At 45.8% G+C, this 21,552-nt stretch overlaps 1 protein-coding gene and 1 long non-coding RNA gene across 2 annotated transcripts in view; one reads left to right on the plus strand and one right to left on the minus strand.

Moving 5' to 3' along the window:
- The window catches only part of IRAG1 (inositol 1,4,5-triphosphate receptor associated 1), a 105,006-nt gene that overhangs the window by 77,260 nt on the left and 6,194 nt on the right, over positions 1-21,552 (plus strand). Inside the window, 9 exon segments of the mRNA XM_040989123.1 lie at positions 537-567; positions 2,828-2,968; positions 3,932-4,063; positions 5,759-5,900; positions 11,336-11,385; positions 11,906-12,013; positions 13,149-13,213; positions 15,593-15,712; positions 16,893-17,027. Of these exon segments, the coding sequence (XP_040845057.1) occupies positions 537-567; positions 2,828-2,968; positions 3,932-4,063; positions 5,759-5,900; positions 11,336-11,385; positions 11,906-12,013; positions 13,149-13,213; positions 15,593-15,712; positions 16,893-17,027 (924 nt within the window).
- Positions 6,862-7,758, minus strand: LOC121162224. Its single transcript, XR_005884765.1, has 3 exons — positions 7,545-7,758; positions 7,305-7,391; positions 6,862-6,972 (listed from the first exon to the last, which is right to left on the minus strand). It is a non-coding gene; the product is annotated as an uncharacterized LOC121162224 (long non-coding RNA).

Here is a 21,552-nt window from a genome sequence, read left to right on the forward strand (position 1 = left end):
ATTTCAAGGTTACTTGTAACACCTAAGCAACCTTTTAGGCAGACAGTTACCTTAAGAAATAGCAAAATCTGTATTTGTTCAGTACAAATGCAGTTTTTTTCTAAATATTTTTGACCTGTGGTTGGGCAGATCTCTAGATATAGAACATGTGTGTATGGAGGCCTGACTGTCCTGGTACTCACACATGTATACGTATATTCGTATATATATGCATACATTTCTTGTAACACTTCTGCAGGATAAATTACACTATTCCAATTTTATAGATGAGCAAATCAGGGCCTAGAGAGATTAAATGGTGTACCCAAAGTCACAAGCTGACCTGGGACCCAGGGTTTCTGACCTGACCCCGGTCTCCACGGGGGTCAGAGCTTGCTGCCAGGTAGAGCAAACGGAAGAATACTGCATCTTTTCCTTCTCACCAACTCTGTCTACCCAGGGCCGGGAACATGTGGTCGGCTGACTGTTCATTTGCCTTTTGGTTTATTTAATAGGTTGGATAAAGTTCATTTGTGTGTTTTTTCCCCCTTTCACAGTGCCCCTCCACTCACTGAAAAGGAAGTTGAGGTAAGTGACTTGAGTGTTGCATGAAGCTCAGTGTCTGTACTTGGTTGGGTTTATTCAAGACATTCCTTCCTTCAGCCTCTGGCCCCAAAGTGAGAATGAGTGCTGGGGGATAGTACAGAAACTTGTGACAGCCGCACTAAAGTTCCGCGAGTCCCATTCCCACTCAACTTTAACAACTTTGGTCAGAGCCGAAACCCTAATTGGAAATCCCATGTCCTACAAGGACTGTTTATTCTTTGAATGCAGGGCTTTTGATTCACAAGGTCAGCTGAGACACTACAGAATTATGTCAGTTTATTTCAAAATTGAAAGCTGGTTGGATTCTAAGTGTCAGACATGAGCATAGAGGTGCTTTCCTCCTGAGTTTTAGCTGCAAGAAATCTAGCTCAGGGGCAGCCGCTTGGCATAGCAATTAAAACACCACCTGCATTCCATACTGTCGTTCCTGGCTTCTTCATTTCCAATTAGAGGCAGCAGGTGATGGTTCAAGTAGTTTCTCATCCACGTGGGAAACCAAAATTGAGTTATTGGCTCCCGGCTTCAGCCTTGCCCAGCCCTGGCTGCTGTGGCCAATTGAGGAGCACACTAGTGGATGAGAGACTGATCTTTCTCAATCAATATGAGAGAAAGGAAACAAGAGAATATTAGCTGAGTTGAGCAGCAGGCTGTGCTGTCAGCAATCCAACTTCCCTAGTTTCACCTGTTACTCCCCAGGGGCCCTCTTTGTCCCCATGCAGGAGGTGAGTGAGCAGGGAGGCATCTGTGTTCCATCTAGTGAATGGAGAGGTGGACAAGGGTTAGTATCAGAGGTGAGACCGGGATGTGAACCAAATAAACAAAGAATGACAGACAATAGGAAATTTCCACTGGAGGGAGTAACAGTAACCTTGCACAGGGACATCGCCCTTGCAGCCTGAACCCTAAGAGCCATGCTTTCCGCTGAGCCTCTCGTTGGCTCAGAGAAGCAGGTAGAACAGGAATTCAAACAAAGGAGAAATTGAGGGATTAAGGGGCATGCCCAGTGTCTCAACATTAATACTTAGCAGAAACAAACTTTGGACCCAAGGGTTCTAACTAAATCCAAGACTATGTCCCGCTGCTGCTAAAGGGACAGCTCCAGGATGGAGTTCCACACCCTGAGCATTATTCACTGGCTTGACTTGTGACATAGCAGTTCTGTAATGGTCAGATCTCTTCCTTGGATGTCTACTGACAAAATCACATGATGTAACCAGTACCACAGAAGAAAAATGGGCTTTGGAATCAGACTGTACTCCCTATGTCACCCTGAGCAAGTTAATGGCTTCTCTCTGTCTTGGTCCTTTTTTTTTTTTTTTGCCCATAAAAGAAGCAAAACAATTCCAACCATAGAGGATGGATATGAGATTAAATTAGACAAGGTTCATTAAACTCATTCAAGTTCAGGCATACAGTAAGTGCTCAATATTGCCATCATCATTACGAGGTCAGCTGAAGGACTTCAGCTCTATCTGGGGAGATCTGCCTCCCATTGCAAGGTTATATAATCTACAAAATTTCAGGTTTCAGTGAGCCGGCCCAGAGTGTAAATCTCCTACTTCTTGACTCAGGGCAAATGAAGGCTGTAAAACTGAAGAGTGCAGCTTCCTTCCTGTTTGGAGTTTATCTATTTCTCCTCCCTTAGCAGCTTCCTATTTTTCTAGGAAATCTATTTTTGATCAATATTATCTTTTAAAAACTCATTTTTGGAAGGCTGTACTCTGGGCATGGAAAACTTATTTATCCAGAAAAAGTTATCCTAACATAATCACATCTGGCTTTATTTAATCTCTTAGCTGCTTCTTAGAGGTGCTACTGATGTAGAATTCATAATACTCAGGCTGCATGCTGGCTGAAGTTTGCTTTAAGTCAACAGGCCTAAATCTGAAATGGCGTTTCTTTAAATGCAATGGTTTCATGCAACATCTCCAAAATTTGTCAAGCAAAGAAACTACAGGATAAATTCACACTGCTTACACAATCAGTTGCACTGGCCTGAGCTTGCCTAAACTCAAAAACAGGATGTTCCTGAAATTCAACAGAAAGCAGAGTTACTGTTCTTTGGTAGAATGCACTTGGTTCTCTGGTCCCGGGAGGGACCTTGGGTTCTAGCTCACCATCTCCTATGTGATGTGGCTGCTTTGGCAACTGGTTCCTGGGGCACACACAAGCAATGCGACTGCAGCCTTGTGCCCTACAGTAACTCGTCCTAGCACCTCTCCCACACTCTTGTTCCCAACAGAACGTGTTTGTACAACTGTCCTTGGCCTTTAGAAATGACAGCTACACTCTGGAAGCCAGAATTAACCAGGCTGAAAGGGAACGCAACCTGACAGAAGAGAACACTGAGAAGGAACTGGAAAACTTCAAAGCGTCCATTACGGTAATTGTGGGGCCAGATTTTGAGGAATCCTTATGAAGCAGGGGCTGGCCCCAAAGGTGGTAGGAGGTGTCATGCTTCTTTCAATCACTAAATGGAGTCTCCTAAAGTGAGAAACTGGGCCAAGGCCATGAGCTGAAGAATCTTCTCTGGATGGCTGAAAAGGGTCAGGGTGTAGATGCGGCAGCCTGCTGACCCCAAGGCGGTAGGCAAGGCCTCCTAGCCCTGGAGAGCTCCTGAGGGATGAGTGAGGCCCTGTCCACTGATGGGGTGGCATGGGCAACAGCCACTTCTTTCTCATTGTTCTGGAGGCTGACAGTGCAAGACTAGAGTGCCACTTGGGTCTGGGTCTCATAAAGGACCTCTTTGGGGCTTCCAACTGCCAACTCTTCTACCCTGATGTTGCAGAAAGAGAAATAACTCTGGGGTCTCTTTTTAAAAAAAGATTTATTTATTTTTATTGCAAAGTCAGATATACAGAGAGGAGGAGAGACAGAGAGAAAGATCTTCTGTCCGATGAGTCACTCCCCAAGTGAGTGCAATGGCCGATGCTGCGCTGATCTGAAGCTGGGAGCCAGGAGCCTCTTCCAGGTCTCCCACATGGGTGCAGGGTCCCAAGGCTTTGGGCCGTCCTTGACTGCTTTCCCAGGCCACAAGCAGGGAGCTGGATGGGAAGCGAGGTCACCGGGATTAGAATCAGCAACCATATGGGATCCTGGCATGTTCAAGGCGAGGACTTTAGCTGCTAGGCCACTGTGCTGGGCCCTGGGGTCTCTTTTAAAGGGTACTCATCCCATTCCCGGGGGCTCCATGTTCATGACCTAAATCCTCTCCCAAGGGCCCCACCTCCTGATGCCATTGCATTGCAGGGCTAGCATTTCAGATTCTGCACTGGGGGATGGGGCACATGGACAGCAGTCTCTAGCCTTACGTGAGAATGCCTGGTGATGCTGCTTCTCCCCGCAGTCCTCAGCATCACTGTGGCACCACTGTGAGCACCGGGAGACCTACCAGAAGCTGCTGGAGGACATTGCCGTCCTACATCGCTTGGCCGCCCGCCTCTCCAGCCGAGCCGAGGCCGTGGGGGCTGTGCGCCAGGTGAGGCTTGCTGACTGGCCCTGCTCCACCTGCAGGATCGGTGACTTCCTCTGGGCCAGCCCTCACCCCTCAGAGTACTCTTGGTGAACTACTCACCTCTCGAGGTGCTTCTTGAGGAAAGCTCTCTGGGGACACAGGAGTTTGGGAGACACTGGGTGTGACACTCCTTTCTGGGAGATTTCTGATCTGTGTTGGTTTTGAGAAGCCCTACGATGAACATACTGTTTACTTACATATAAGGAGTGTTCAAAAAGTTTCTGGAAAAATGTTCACATCATGGAATCACTATGGATGGATTTCAAAATGTCTTGCGTCAGAATAAACTTGTCTCTTAATTCCATTTTCCATATATATATATATATGTATATATATATATATAGCCCTGCAATGCAATATATAGTGAGTCAGAAAGGTAACAGTGCGGGTCATGCCCAGATCAGAAGTCCTGCAGCATGCCGAGCTACACTTGGGTGTGGCAGGACCACCCTTGCCTGAGTTCCAACCCTGGGTCCGCCCTGCATTTGCCTGTGACCTGGGGCCAGTTACTGAGCTCCAGGCATTTCATCTTTTTCTTCTAACAAAGGAGGATGACATGATAACGATGGCCTTTGCCATGGGGATGGTTGTTGCTGTCCCTATTACCTGGGCCATGTCCTGTTGTACTTGCTACATGAGACGATGTATATTCTGGGCCAGTGAAATGAAAGGAGGACAAACAGTGGTTTGTCCTACCCTTGTGTTCCCCTGGAGCAAGCACAGCTGAGTCAGTAGTGTGGACACGGAGTCACCCCAGCTGGGAGCAGCACCACAGGGGAGGACTCTGGGGAAGTGGCTGTGAAGACCCTTTTTCAGGGAAGTTACTAGACAGTCCTGCAATGATCAGGCAGAATACAGTGTCAGATCGGAGAAAAATGATTTCATTCTGTATAAACTTCTGACATGTTTCTTGGTCCATGTGTTCCTTACTTATCTTTACACTTCTCCAAACACTTTCCCAACTCTGGCCACTTTGTGCAAGCTCTTGCCTTTCTCTGTGGTTCGCCTGGACAACTGGGCATTCATACGTCCTTCCCTGTTTCTCTTACTGCCACTAGTCTTGTCCCGTTTCCTTTGTGACCTGATTGTGTCACTTCCACCCATTCAGTGACTCTTCTTTTCAGTCAGAATAAATCTAGATTCCTTTCTCTGTCAAGATTCCTTCAAAAATCAGCCCTGACTCACCTTTTTGTCTTATAACTAAACCAACTACCTGCTGATTGCTGCATAAGTGGACTGGCCTGTACCGTGTGGGTTTGCTGGACAGCCTTGGTTTAGGCCTGTTGTCCCAGAACTGTCTGTGATAGCCCCTCTTCTACTCCCCTAAACATGAATCCTCCCCTGTATACACACCCTTTGATTTTCTGCCTCTGGACTCCTGGGGTTCCTGGCCCGAATGCTCTTTTTCACCCAAGTCTGCATGTAAACAGAAGCACCTCCCCGTCTCCCCTCATCAGCTCCAGAGCAGAGCTGCGTGTTCTTCATTCTCCCCAGCCCAACTCTCAGCTCACCACGCAGACAGCAGACTCCCAGAGGCTACAGTCATATCGGATGCCTTGCTGTAGCCTTCCTGTTCTCCTAGTTCAGGACAAATAAGTACTGGCCAAACCTTTCCTCCAGCTGATCCTCCCACTTACTCTCTCCCTCCTGGCCCTACAGGAGAAGCGTATGTCGAAAGCAACAGAAGTAATGATGCAGTACGTGGAGAATCTGAAGAGGACATATGAGAAGGACCATGCAGAGCTCATGGAGTTTAAAAAACTTGCAAATCAGAATTCAAGCCGCAGCTGTGGCCCCTCTGGTAAGGACCCAAACCCCTACTTCCATGGGCCGGCAGTGGCTTTCAGAGCAACCCTAAGGCCTACTTGGGATTGAGCAAGGCTCCCTGCTCCTACTCAGTGCTGCCCACAGGGCCTCCCAGCAGCTGCTCCAGTGACCCTAGGACAAGGAAATGTAAATGGCCCCTAAATGACTTTGACTCTCAGGATAACTATTCATAGCAGCTGACCATGCACATATGCTGCCAAGAACTTCCTCCACTTTGTTAGAATGACACCAAACCCTATGTCTTTGTTTCGTGACTTCCTTTTAGACAGTACTGCTAAGGAATTTGGACTTTACTATGAAGGAACTAGAGATCTAACCAAACGTTTGAATCAGAGAAATGACATGATCATTTGTATAATTTAGGAAGGTTCCCTCTAACAGGTGTGGCAATTACACTGTGGGATAAGCAGACACCAGGGATCCCATGAAGATACTACTTCAACAGTCTGGAGACAGAAAAAGGACCTGAGAGTAGAGTGAGAGCCAGGTTAAACGAATTATTACTTACATGAACACCAATGCATGGGCAGGACAAATGTTTTAAAGATTGCTATAGGGGCACAGAAGAAGGGCCACTGGATTCTGCTTGAGGGCTTCATGAAAGGCTTCACAGAAGGATGGCATCTGGTCATTGTTTTATATTAAACATAAGAGTTTACCAGGCAAGAGGAAGAAATATATCCCAGCTGGGAAAAAAAAAATCACTGGTAGAGAATGGGGACTGGGAGAATATGAAACAGGTTTGCAGTGTGTGTGTATGTGGGCGGGGGTGGGCACCCCATGTCAGGCCATGCTAACAGTTCAGGCCTCTTTCCTCTAGGCAGTGAGGATTATTGATGGGCATATTCCACATGGCATGGCCAGATTTTATTTTTAGAAAATAATTTCTGATTTCACAGTGGACCATCGGGATCATCTCACTCAACCCAGAGTGAAATGCGGGGTGGTGCCTGGGGCGGGGATCTCACCTTGGGCTCTGTCAGGGTTTGGGCTCCAGCTGAGGAGAGGCTAGCAGGAGCAAACACAACTTTCAGCCACAGGAATCTCTGTGGAATGCAAACATCCGTGTTAATAAGAGCAGGAGGAGGGAAAGTGCAGAAAGTTTAACAGATGGAGAAGTCTTTATAAACAGGACGTTTCACAAGTTTCCTGGGGAATCGCCGTGACACTACCCAGAGTCTGAAGGCAGCGTGCACACGCTCCAAACTGTCTGCTTTGGATCTCGGCAGCATGGCTCCGGACCCACGTGCCTCAGAGCCGCTAACAAACAGTCCTGTCAGTGGCAGAAGCTAAGGAAGTTTCTGCCAAAGAAATACAAATGCAGGCTCCTGAATTATTGCCTTGCAAAGTTCAAGGCCCCTTGCAAACGACCACATACCCAAGATTTATGAGATGAACGGCCAGCCATGAGTCTCATTCATTCATCCTCTACCCACTGATGAGCAGTATCGATGTCCCCCACCTGCTGTAGGAGTGTGGAAGTTAGGAACCCACAAGCCCAGCTTCACAGGCTTCCAGCCTGGGGAGGGCAGGGCAGCCAGTGCTAGTGCGAAAGGGTCAGATTCTGAGGGAGCACTCTGTACAGTCCCACATGCAGGCTGGCAGACAAGATGCTTACAATAGGAAGGAAAAGGCAGCCAAGTCTTGAGTGATGAGTCAATGTTTTCCGGACGTTTGCTCCTGGGTTCCAGTTGTTTTCCTAAGCTGTGGCTTCCTCGGGCTGGTGTGGACGGACCAGAGCTCACCCAGCAGGTGTGTCTGAGATACGCTGTGCCCAGTTGCTCGGAGTGTTTGTTAAGATCTTTACAGGACTTCTGGCAGTCTCTGTCTAAGGCCGATATTGAAGAACAGAGTGACATGAATTAGCTTTTATTTAAGAAAAACGTTAACACAAAAAAAACCCCATAAATTTTATTTGAATATACAACATGCTGGTTGCAATTTAGATTATTTCCTCAAGCTACAAGGGTGCTTTAAAAAAATCATGAAAATGGGCCCAGTACAGTAGCCTAGCAGCTAAAGTCCTCACCTGAATGTGCCTGGATCCCACATGGGTGCCGGTTCTATTCCCAGCAACCACACTCCCATTCAGCTCCCTGCTTGGGGCCTGGGAAAGCAGCCAAAGACAGCTCAAAGCCTCGGGACCCTGCATCTGCATGGGAGACCCAGAGGAAGCCCCTGGCTCCTGATCAGCATAGCTCCGGCCATCCCTGCCACTTAGGGAGTGAATCTATAGACAGAAGATCATCTTCTCTGTCTCTTCTCCTCTCTTCTCTGACTTTCAAAAAAAAAAACCATAAATCTTTGAAAAAAAGTCATGGAAAATAGAGTTGAAAGATGAGTTTATTTTGGTACCAAAAAAATCTTTAAATAGATGCACAGCATTTTCTGTGAACCTATGTGCTCATAGAAGGCCCCTTATAGAATTCTAGAAGTATAACTCCTGGTTCAGAGGAAATAAATATTTATAGAGTCTTAAATACTTTCGAGTAACCCATTGATATTTTCATTTAATCTGTTAGAGTAATCCTAAATGCAAGTGCCATTGACAATTTTTGTTCTTTAAACAATATTTGTGACTTTGATAAGCCAAAATGATGCCCTTTAACTTGTAAAACTAATTATTTACCTTTCCAAATTTTTAGTGTTTGTATTTCTACTTCTGTGTAAATTCTCTACTTATATTTGCATACTTGCTAAGACTGTTATGTTATAAATTTATTTAAGCTTTTCACAAATAAAGAACATTTTTCTAGTTCTGCTATTCTAGCTGACTGGAAAACTTGAAAAACTATTGACCACAAATAGGAATTTCTGCTGGACAAAATGAAGCAAACATCAGTCTAAAAGAACAGCTGAATCCATAATAAATGACATTGAAATACCCAGATCTAAGAAAAGTGAACTGAAACCAAGCTGGCTCTGCAGCTCCCTGGAGAGCAAGAGCGGCAAGTGTTCGCCTCTGCGATGAAGCTGATGTGGGTTTGCTCACGCGTGATCTGAGATGTGGCCTGGGACACCCGTGCTGGGAAAGTGACACAGATGTCCACAGAGTTGGGATCTTCTGAGGACTGTATGTTAAGATTTAGATAAGACAATCACCACCAACCAGCAGAGAAACAAGAAGTTTTTCTGTTTCACCCTATGTTGCAGTAGGAAGATACTCTCTCCTTCCTCCTAGGAAGTAACAGGAGGGATGATGCAATATGTAGGGAATGTGAAAAGACAGCAAGATGGTGTCCCCAAGAAAACTGTCAGAAGGAACAGGTCACTTGCCTGGGGTTTCTTCCTCTTGACATGATAACCACCACTACCCGGGAATACCAGATAGAAAGTCCTGAGTGAGGAAGTGAGTGTGTCAACTCTGAGGTAAATGGAGGGGCTGGCGCCAGGGCAGAGCACATTACTCCACGCTCACCATGCCGGGCACCTCATCTTGCAGTCCCGATTCCAGCCCTGACTGCTCTGCTCCCTTTCCAGCTTCCTGCTAATGTAACTAGGAAAGCAACAGATGATGGCCCAAGTACCTGGACCCTTGCTAGCCCCATGTGAGATCAAGATGGAATTCTGGCCTTCTGGCTTGAGCATGTACCGCCTCCATCTGTTGTAGCCATTTGAGGAGTGGACCAATGGATTAAAGAGTTCTCTCTCTCCCTCTCTGTCTCTGCAACTGTGTTTTTCAAAGAAATAAATACTATAAGTAAATGGACATGTAGCATAGGTAAGAACCAATCTTTGTAGTTGTAAGTCATTAATATCTCGAGATTTTTTAAAGACAAAGACCAATGGTCTTCATTTTTAAGTTTGATTGATTGTTTATTATTGTAGCATTACCTAGCTTATGCTGATTGATTAAACCATTAGATTAGATAGTTGAAGGAAGAAAACGGTTAACTGGAAGATAAACTTGAGGAACTTACCAAAAATATAGTTTACTAGGTAAACTGATTATTAACATGAAAGTAGCATGATATATAGGATGGAGTTCAGAATAAAGGTAATTTTCCAGAACTAAACATAAACCCATATTGTTGGGTTCACAAAGCCTAACAAATTCCATGTAGGAGACAGACATCAAAAAGAAGATGTAGAATAACAAAGACGAAGCAAAGATCTTCACAGTAACCAGAGAGAAGATTATTTACAAATAACTGGCAATTCTCAAAAGCAGTAATACTACAGAAGAAAACAGAGTGATCTTGTCAAAATACTGAGAGAAAATAACTGTTAGCCTACAGATCTAATACAACCATTTAAACTAGCATACACAATTGAAGGCTAGGTGAGGACATTTTGAGAAAGCAACAAGGAAAAGTGTGCTTCTCAGAGACTTTTACTGAAAAAACAACTGAAGGATGTATTGAGGGGAGAATGAATTGAGTTCACAAGAGAGGAACATGATACAAAACAGAACGTTGATCAAAGACATTTGTAAGCATCTGAGTAAATCTAAATGTGTATCCACTGTAAAAACAATTATGACTAATTTAGGAATATAAAAAGGAAAAATACAAGTGATAAACAGTATAATTAAAGCTGGAGGGGGCTGTTACAAGTTACGAGGATACACCAAAGCTCACAACTCTTCAGTCTAGTGTGTGGAGTAGAACAGGAATTAGAGGGAAAATCATGGTAAATACAAGTATAAAATAAGGTGGCAGAAATAACACAAATATCAATAATCATAAAGTATAAACCTGCTGGTTATTAGAGAACCTCTGATTAGACTAGGAAAGAATAATTATATGCTTGTCAAGAGACATACCTTAGATACATGGACATCAGGTATCCATGTGTGGGATACAGGCTGGATGGTGATGGTCCTGCTGAGTCACATGAACTGAGTTTGCACATGTTCTCTGTGCAAATTCAGACATTTCCTGCTATCAGTATTATCTGGGTGTGGTGCCAATTGGCTTACATTAACCATATCACTTAATGTCTGTGCTAAAGAAGAAAACCCTGGGAGGGTAACTCTTTGTTTTGAATCATTTGGGAGGTGATTCCTGAAACGCCCTGTGTCCCCTGTGTCATAAGTATTCTGATCCTGCCCCTTCCTTGCTCAGAGTGTTTCTGTATAGTCCCTAGAATGGGCGTGAAGTGAGCTGGGAAGCCACAGCATTGCTACTACACACTGTGCAGGGCATTCCCTAGAGACTGCGGTGCTAGATGAAGATGAGATAGGGAAGCACTCAGGCTAAGTGTGGACTAAGCCCGGTAGGGTTAGGACAGCCCACTCTGCAGATGATTGTTCCAGAGAGTGAAGTGCCAAACTCAGTGTCTTCAATGTTCAGATCCTTGGACCATTCACTGGGAGCCAGATCTGGCTGAAAGGTCCCTTGGCTGAGTTTCTGCACTGCCAGTTTGGAAACTTACCTGACTTCTGTTCTCTGTTCTCTCCTGTTGCAGAAGATGGGGTTCCCCGCACGGCGCGATCCATGTCCCTCACAATGGGAAAGGTAGGCATGTCCAAAGAATACCAGGGTTCCTAGGGCAATCACAAATTTTCTATGGTCACTGAAGAAGTCAGTCAATCTTAAATGAGCACCTCTGAACAGTTTCTTTCAAGCTCCCACACTTGTCAGCTTAGCCTATGAGATCTCATCTTTCTTGTACATACATGGTTTGCCTGGTTTTAAGTCCGTTAACTAAAAACGAAGTGCATAGCCCTGATGCTGTTGCAGGCAGTTTATACAAAGATCCAGGTGTCACTCAGAGACTGCAGGTCATTTCATTGTACATCTCCAGGATCCCACAAGCTAAAACAGGGATATGTTGAGAGATCACTCAGCATCAGTAGAAAATTTAACTGTGGCTACTCTTTCTACGCCAATTCCCAGCACCATTGCTACCTCAAAACCAAAATATGCAAGGCATGTTATCACGCAATTAGACACCAATAGGCTTTTTCTGGGCCCTTCTCAGCCATGGATATTGATACTTCCAAGACATTGAACCCATTCACTTCTCTTCCCACAGAATATGCCCCGCCGGAGGGTCAGTGTTGCTGTGGTTCCCAAGTTTAATGCCTTGAATCTCCCCGGCCAGTCTCCAACCTCCTCCTCCATTCCCTCCTTACCAGTTCTGGTGAGTGTGACAATGTCTACCTTCCAGACCTTTTTTCTTTCCTTCATGTTTATCCACTGTATACCCCAGATAGGGACAAGGTCAACAAAAACAGAAAATTTCCAGCATATCATCTGAGCAGTGGGTTGAAAAAGCTCACTATGGACCAGGCCACATGTGCTCCACTGCTCCAAGAAGTGGTCTTGATATCCTTGGACAAGGTGGTGGCAGCTCAGAGCTTTCCTTACAAACAGTAATCCTTTCCATGCTTAAACAATCTTCTGAAGTGCGTAGGATTCTAATGTGCAGCCTGAATGGAGAGCCACTGCTTACACTGAGTCTATTGCATCAACACAACATGGAAACAAAAGTTTCCAATGGCTTGAGCATTTAATAATGACAGGTGTCTCCTAAGATTTGAACTTGGGTCTGTTGCTCTAGAAACAGTGAATGGCTTGTGGGAATCTCTCCCAGAGAACCTGGGACCACATCTGGTAAAGGTCTCTGGTGTTCTCACATACCCAAGTAATTAGGACAGAGGAAGAAATTATGGTTCCCCTCTGGAATGGAGCCTCAATATGCAAACTCTTCTCTTGGTTCAGAAAGACTTAAAGAGAGGGAAATGGGGGCTGGTGCTGTAGCACAATGGTTAAAGTCTCTGCATCCTATAACAATGCCAGTTCGTGTCCTGGATGTTCCACATCCAATTCAGTTTCCTGCTAATGGCCTGCCAAAAGTAGTGGAAGATGGCTAAAGTTCCTAGGCCCTTGCCACTCATGTGGGAGACCTGGATGAAACTCCTGGTTTAGTCCTGGCTGTTGTGGCTCTTGGGGCGTGGATCAGTAGACAGAAGACCTTTCAATTTTTACCTCTCTGACTTTGACTTTGAAACAAACAGATAAATCTTAGAAAAAAAAGGGGAGAAGGAAAGGAGCAAGTTGCAAATGTCCCAGGGAAAAGGGTGCTGAGGGAAGGAGGATAGGGAAGGCCCAAGGGTCCAGGCTAATTAAACCTGGGCTCCAGTGCATATTATAAAGGGAGGAAAGGAAACAGGAGTGGCTGCAGATGCTCCTTCCCAGCATCATCAGAGGATTAGAACTTCTGGCTTCTCTATTCCATTGCCAATCCTCCCTTCTGTCTCCTGTTCCCTATCCAGTCAGAATCAACCAATGGGAAAAGCAACCTGCCTGTTGCCTCCTCACTGCCTGCACTTTTGGAAAAGTAAGTTTATTGATTTTCCTGCTAACATTGGAGATCTCAGCAGATAATATCTTCAACTACCATCGTCCCTCAAATGAGATGGAAAGTAAATTAGGTTCTAGGGGAATGAATGGGACCCTGAGATGTACAGCTATTTCAGATACAGCTTCCAGAATTGGGCCAGGAGGATGCCATGTGTGAAGGTAAGTGGAGCCCAGTGAAGATTAAAGCCTCTGAAACTGTGATCCTTTGAGGTGCCCTTAAAGCACAGCCCCAACTCAGCAGGCTGTGCCAGGAAGGCCAGAGGTGGGGCTGCTCTGGGTGTGGCACTGCAGGGCTCCAGCTCTGCTCTCAACAACTTCCTTGCTTTTGTCTGTTTTGTACATTGACTTCTTCATCGGGCTCATAGCAAACAGCTGTTAATTCCAGGTATCCCAACCAGAGAGACAAATATTGGGAGGAAGAAAAGCACCATTTCCCTCTACCTTTCTTTCTTGGGAATGAACTCGGATGCCTTTCACCATCTTCCCTCTTGTCTCATTGGGAAATTTGGAACCAATTTTGGGAACAAAGTTTTGGAACAGGATTGGCATTAAGGGCAGAAACTATGCCTTGGGGTTGAGGAGAAGGTGGGCTTCCTGTGAAGCAAAATAACTTCTGCAAAAACAGCAAATTCTTGAATAAATCATGTTCCTGTTAGGGAGCAGGAAAGAGATGAGTACTGCATGGCAATGCACAGAGTCTGGGATGCCTAACTCGTCTAGGTATCCATGCAAGGCAGGTCTTTTTTTATCCTCAGCCACAGCAGGCAGGCTGTTTCTGTGTACTCAGAGGTGTTCTTAACTGACTTTCCAAATTTCTTCATTTGCTTGCTGGAAAACATCTGGATCACAGCTGCCACCTCTCAGAATATTTTCCTAGTGTCTTTCTTCACTTGGTAGAACATATACCTGAGTTCTCCTTCATCCCGGCCTCAGGACAGCTTTAGTCCCTCATTTCTCATGACTGTTGGAAAGGTTTCTCTTGACCTGGCAGGGAATATGTATATAAGGCCCCTTTCAGTAGACAAGCGCCTGGACTCCCCACCTCCAGACACTGTCTGTTTTCCTCATCTGTCAGCATGTACAACTGCCAGCTTATTACTCAGCTACTCCCACCAGATTGGTCTACGGATTTGCTCTGCATTTTCTCCCTTGAGTTTACAGGTCCTTCGAGTTATGTAACACTCTCCTGCTTCCTGCCATGTACTCCTTCTACCATGTCACCCTTTCAATGAGAGACTGACAACCATGTGGGAATCACAGAGTTACAGATTCTTAACAAGTCTGCAGTCACAGAGCCTAGTCCATGGTTTCTGGTTCTCTACAGAAGTGAGCACTGGATGCTCCAGGCAGTTGTAAGCATTTAGGGAATGAACAAGCAGATAGAAGACCAATCAGTTTCTCTACTTTTCAAATAAAATTGAAATTCTTAAAAATAATTTTAAACATTGTGAAGATTTATTTTTTATTGCAAAGTCAGACATGCAAAGAGAAGGAGAGACAGAGAGAGACAAAGATCTTCCATCCTATGATTCACTCCCCAAGTGGCCGCAAAGGCTGGAGCTGAGCCAATCCAAAGCCAGAAGCCTGGAGTCTCCTACAGGTCTCCCATATAGGTGCAGGGTCCCAAGGCTTTGGGCTGTCCTTGACTGTTTTCCCAGGCCACAGGGGCTGGATGGGAAGCGGGACCACTGGAATTAGAACCAGAGCTGAAATGGGAACCCTGTGTGTGTAAGGTGAGGACTTTAGCCAATAGGCTATCATGCCAGGTCCAACTTTAAACATTTTTAAAAATTAAAGTTCTCTTCTTGCTATTTATTGTCACTGCACAGCCTCTTTCATGAGAGCTGTTATTTATGATTTCTTATGTATTTTTTGCTTTTCTCTTTGGAGAGCTTTCTCTTCTGCTAAGCTCCATGTTGCCAAAACCTGTTTCTTTAGTCTCTAGTGTATCTACAGCATGCTGCCACATGCCTCCACCTGTCTGGCTCAGTGTGTGTCTAGAGGAATGAGCAGGGATTGTGAAGCAAAAGATGAGCCATAGGAATAGGGTGAGCTGGAGGTTTGGGCTCATCTCACTATGGTGGAGGTACCAAGAGCTGTCTGTCCTCTCACAGCACTGCTGGAGTAAGAACAAAGGTGGATTTGGGAGCATGAGAAAAAGGGGGAGCTGGTGCAGTGTTGGTGCTTTATAAAATCTTGTTTCTCAGTAGAGGGACTGAAGAGAATCTGAAAGCTTTTCAGAGAGTCTGAGTTTCCACAGGTCTGACCAGAAATTGAGCCAGAGACAGGATTTTGCTTCCAGATGCAAAATCCACTTCCCTTGTAATGATGCCCTGTACGTCCTCCTTCCCATTAGTGGAAAGACAAACGGGGATCCTGAGTGTGAAGCTTCTGCACCCGTGCCACCCCCAAGCTGCCTGGAGGAGGTGAGCCAAGAGACCAAGTCCAAGGTGGAGGAAGAAGCCTACAACAAGGGGTGAGTCAGAGCAAAGTCACTGGGGGCACCTGGCTGGTCTCGGGAGATTTCCTCCCCTGCCTTTCCTATTGCTTAGAGGTGTTGGAGACGCAACCAGTGCCCTCTGGACCTCCTTGCCTCAGGAAGGAACCTCACAGGAAAGAGCAAGATCATTCCACAGGAAGGAGAGAAGGAGGCAGAGTCAGAGGGTATGTGGCGACAATAATGAGACTGTCTTTTTTTTTTGTCAGAAAGCCACTCAAACACCACTTCCTAGAATAGTCTGCAAAGCAGGTGCCTAGGGTGGATTCCTGAGGCTTCCTTACATATTCTTGGGACACTCATGTTGCTGCTAACAGCACCAGACAGCTGTAGCTGTGCTTCCTAAGACTTCCTCCTCCATGAGTTCCCTCCACTTCCAGCTGTCCCCTTTACTAAGTGAGCAGTTCTGGCCAGCTGTCAATCATGGGAGAGGATAAGCACTGTGTAGGGCCCAAGCTCTAGATGCCAGGTAGAGAATGCCCTCCAACCATGGTTGAACTTCTCCCGTCCCCATAGTTCAACCCAACACAGAATCCATGGGTTTCTGGGTTTTCCCAGCCAAACTGGTGGTCTTAAGCCCACATCTGTAGGACCTGTACACAGTCTGTTGCAGCTCAAAGAGGTTTTGCATGGAAAATGAGTCTTTTCACATACAACTTTCCTGTATGCTCAGTGTGCACAGAGCGGGGGATTGTGGGGGTGCAGGGCCAGGAGACTTCTCCATTGACTGTAAACATTTTCTAAGTACTTCTCTAGGTGCTTGTTTTTTAAAAAAAAAGTTCCAAGGCCCTGTAATGTGGGGATGACACAGTCCGTTTTCCAGAGAAGAAACTGAAGCTCCAAAGTTACACAAAGAGCAAGTATAATCTTATCCCTGCAAAATGTTTTGTAGGATAAGAACCCATCAGGAAGGCCTGGACCACATATTTTTCCCTGTCAGGTTTGTCACACTGTCCCATAAACAGGAAGGATGACTGAGGAGTAGGGGAAATTATACTGACGTGTGCCACTTTGGGGTTCGATGGAGCTTCCCGGTGTTTTCCTGTTATGTGGGATCACAGGAAGTGCGTCATGATCAGAGGTACTCCCCTCCCAACTAAGGAAAAGATGCTCTAAAGACTGGCCTTCCCAGACTCAGTTGTTCCTTTTTGTCCTCTAGGTACCAGGAAGGTCTGAAGAAGACCAAAGAACTTCAAGACCTGAGGGAAGAGGAGGAGGAACAGAAGAGTGAGAGTCCCGAGGAAGCTGAAGAGGTCGAGGGGAGTGAGGAGGAGGAGAAGGACCACAGGCGCAGGTTGGAAGCCTGTCGGGACCCTTGGCTTGCCTCTGTAGAAATGGCTCACAGTTCACCTCATCACTTAATTGCACAAAGTCCCTGGAGATGCCAGGCCAGGGTAGCATGGGTCCAGGCCCGCACTAGTAGCCAAAGAAGCCAAGAAAACACTTACATTGGCGGTGTGTGGGGGATGGGAGGAGTGCAGAGAGGAGAGGAGATCCCAAGGAGCCAAAATAGTTAACAATGGGTGTTTTCTGAAACTCAGGAGTCAGTGGTGGGCATGGGCAGGAGCCAGAAAGGGTGAAGAACTCAACCACATCATGACCAGCTCACTTCCTAGTCATCTACATGAACGGATCCAGGCCAAGGGAGCTGGCCTGAAGAGCAGGGGCTCAGGGGACACATGGAAGAAGGGGCTGACTCAGCTCAGTGGCAAAGATAAAGTCTCCAACAGGGCAACAAGCTCAACCATCTGGACAGTGCCTTTACTTTTAATTAGGAGTGCTTGGTTTTTTCTTGAAAATTACTTTGTATTTAAAGTATATTCTTTCCTAAATAAGAAGGATGATGTAACATGCAGTTAAGAAGAGTATAGCTATGGCATCCTGCACGGCTAGTAGTCCCACCGGGCCTTTAGGATGTAGTAGGATGCCCTACCTCCAGGGCATTTCATGTGGTTAGGTATAGGAATAGGGTCTCAGCCCCAGAGGGTCAGGGTTATCCCCTTCAAGGACATGCTTGGGGCAGAACAGACTGGTGCCCAAACAAAAGATAAACTCTGACCCACAGACACAATGATCACATCAATGAGCTGGATTTTCAGACAGCCCTAATTTCATATATTCTACTTTACTGTCTCTATTAGTTACAGTAATCCACATTAAATTTTGTTTGTTGTTTTAATATTGATTATATGAGTAAGTTGCAGAGCCCTGTGAACATCCAATTAGGAACTTTTATTTTTGAAATGTATTTTAAGAGACTAGAATATACTTCACAAATCTTTGTTTTTATATGCCTATGTTAAGGTCTAGGGCAGCTCCAGACAGAATAATAAATTATATAATTACTTGTTGAACTTGGCATGGGGTAAGTGTCTGGGTCTCACTGAGAGCAAACTCAGGAAGTCATGTGCTGGCAATAAAAAAGGTAGTAAGGGGAAGATCAGAAGCAAAACAGCTACGCCTCAAAGCACAGGGGAGCCGCTAGTGGTGCCCCGCAGGTGGAAGATTCAACCAGAGTGAGAGGGCTCAATCTTCAGGTCCAACACCACAGATGAAGGGAAGGAAAACTGAGGAAAATGCTTCATTGTTGAACACAAACCTGTTAGGATATACCACCTGCCTCCAAGTTTAACAATGAAAGTGCAGTCCTGGTGGCTGTGTGGCTCCTTGGGACCTGTATGCCATATTGAAATTCCTGGGTTCAAGCTTAGGTTCCCGTCCTGACTCCGGCTTCCTACCAACACACTTGGATCCCTGCCTCCCACATGGGACAGGACCTGAATGGAGTTACCAGATCCTGGCTGTAGTCTAGCCCAATTCAAGTCCTCCTGAGCATTTGGGGAAGTGAACCAGGAATGGAAGCACCACATTTCCTCTCCCCTCTTTCCTCCTTTGCTTCTCAAGTAAATAAGTAAATACATACACATACACACATACACACACACACACACTCGTAAATGGAACCTCTGCTGTAAGTAGTTGGGGTCTGTTGCTGTCACTTTTCAGACCCCCACATTGCCTTCCACCACATCTCCCAGCAGGTAAGCCTGCAGCCTGTCTTTTCCTATGCATCTCTTAATAAACTAAGAAAGGCTGCAACTTTTAAAACTTCCAAACACTGAGAAGAAACAAAGAAGATTGAATAAGGAGAGAACATGGAATATAAACAGTCTGGTATACAAAGCGCAGGGCTCAATGCATAAGACACTGAGATAAGGCATCTAAAAAATTTGATTGAGCTACAAGTAGCTCCTTCCCTTGCATGAAATCCCAGAGGAAATAGGGCTTTGTTTCCTTTTTTTTGTCCAGCCTCTGGTCATCAGTGCTTGGTAGTGGCCACCTGCAGCATCCATTGCCCAAGGAGTATCCTCTTTGTCCCACAGGTCCTGAGAGGCCTCATTCTGTCTTTCCAACTTTGCTGTCTCTTACATTTGCTTTTTAGTTTTGAAAACATGCTTTAGTTCAGGACATGGATGCCAGACATAGGTCTCCAACCTTCCAAACAGGGAATTGAATTAACCTTTTCAGGCCCCTTGTGGCTTCCTCTTCTCCAGAAAGACCAATGTCACTGTCAGTTAAGTTGCCCACCCCTGGTCAGAAGGACCCTTCCCCATTTGTGATCCAAAGCTGGACTGGGGCTGAGAGCTGGTGTCTTTAAAACCAGGCTATCCTCATCTCTTCCTGAGTCCCTTAGAGCTACAGTGGCCTACAACACTTGCACATTAACACCCAGGAAAAGTTTGGCATCTCATTAACAAGGTCTAAAGTCATTAAAAGCCCCATGTCAGGCTGGGTACAGTGGGTTAAGCCGCTGCTTGGGACATCCATAGCCTATATTATAATATTGGTTTGAGTCCAGCTACTCCACTTATGCTCCAGCGCCCTGATAATGCACCCAGGAGGTAGCAGATAATAACCCAAGTATTTGAGTACTGCCACCCACATTAGAGTTCCTGGCTCCTGGCTTCAGCCTGGTCTATCCCTGGATTTACAAGTGTTTGGAGAGTAAACCAATGAAGGGGTAATGTATCTTTTCTCCATCTTTGTGTCTGTCACTCTGCTTTTCAACCAAATCAATCTTTTTAAAAATAAATTCTTGTTAGTGCATTTTAAAGATTTATTTTTATTATTTTTTCATTGGAAAGGCGGATATACAGAGAGGAGAGACAGAGAGGAAGATCTTCCATCCGATGATTCACTCCCCAAGTGAGCGCAACGGGCCAATACTATGCCGGTCCGAAGCCAGGAGCCTCTTCCGGGTCTCCCACATGGGTGCAGGGTCCCAAAGCCTTGGGCTGTCCTTGACTGCTTTTCCAGGCCACAGGCAGGGAGCTGGAAGGGAAGCGGGGCTGCCGGGATTAGAACCGGTGCCCATATGGGATCCCAGGCATGCAAGGCGAGGACCTTTAACCACTTGTGCCACTGCGCCGGGCCCTTGTTAGTGCATTTTAAAAATACTGAAGTAAGCCCAGTAGCCAACCTCTTATTTAAGAGACTCGATCTCAAACACTAAAGACCTTTTGTCTGAAGTTCTTAATCGTTGTAATATGTTGTAAATTCTTTTTAAAATGGACTTTGAACAAATGAGAACTCAAAGGTACAATATAGAACTTTGTCTAAACGCACATACAGAGAGAACTTTGTCTTTTCTCCCACTGACTGTTCAAACCTGGTATTTAGGCTTACTTCCTCCACTTTTCCAAGTATTCTCAAAGAACTTTTGTTTACTTGTTTTTTTATTATAATTTTTTATTATTTTTTGACAATCTTTACATAGTTAATTAGGGTAAAAAGATTCAAGGACTATAGGAAAGTGGGTAAGACTATTATTTCCATTTTGTTCCCTTCATGTGTAAAGGGAGGTATTAAGAGAGAAGGCCCACCCAATTTCCCACCCTCCCCAGGTCCCGGATGTAGGGTATGCGCCGAGGTTCTTGCTCAAGTGGTTTTGATATTGCAACAGTTATAAACTGCTGCCAATCTTGCCACTCCAAGCACTATGAGGTCTTTGAAGAATCCATTGATTGACACAGTCCATCATAGAGTCTCTGTTTGCCCCGTATTTCGCTGCCAACATATAGCTGAGATGGTTGATTGACCTGTTCTGTCTTCTGTGGGTTAGGGTTCTGAGTCCAGCATTTCAACTGGGGAGATCTCCAATGAAACTTTGTCTGAGGTGTTCTCTGACCAGATTCTTGTATGTACTAGCAAGTACAGGGCCCGGCACAGTCCATCACCCTGATCAGCTGGTGGTCACAATTGCTGGCTTGATTCTGTTTCCAGCCCCGACTTCCACTGGAACCAATGGGTGTTGCAGTCCAGCCTGGTTCTGCCCAGCATATACTCGGCCCTTGCATAAACAAGTGGGAGCTACAGCCTAGTTGGAGCGACCCACAATAACCTCCATCAGGCCCGCCCCCTACCTTGGTTTGCCAGTTTGTATAGCAGTAGTCCAGTCTGTCCCACACCCCATTACACCCCAGCCCCTGTCCTGGTTTTCGTGCCCTTCCATGGGAGTGGTAACCCAAGAGGGAGGAGCCCACTATTTCCCTCCCAGGCCTCTCTCACTCCTGGATTATGTTCTCTCCAGGTAGTTCTGTGGTTTGACTTGACAGAATTAGCCCCCAGTGCCAGCTTCTACTAGCTGATGCTGTGGCTAAGCCCAAACAACCCTCACCCACTCTAATTTTGTTTGTACCAGTAGGAATAATCAACCCAGCCTGGTCTTTCCCTGATCTAGTCCACCTGAGGCTACAGGTGTTATAGCCCTGCTTAGTCTGGTCTGCCCCCATCCCAGCCCACGCTCTCCAGTGGGAGTA

Source organism: Ochotona curzoniae, unplaced genomic scaffold, assembly GCF_017591425.1.
Source record: "Ochotona curzoniae isolate NIBS_2020 unplaced genomic scaffold, NIBS_Ocur_1.0 contig_517, whole genome shotgun sequence".
NCBI classification, from domain to species: domain Eukaryota; kingdom Metazoa; phylum Chordata; class Mammalia; order Lagomorpha; family Ochotonidae; genus Ochotona; species Ochotona curzoniae.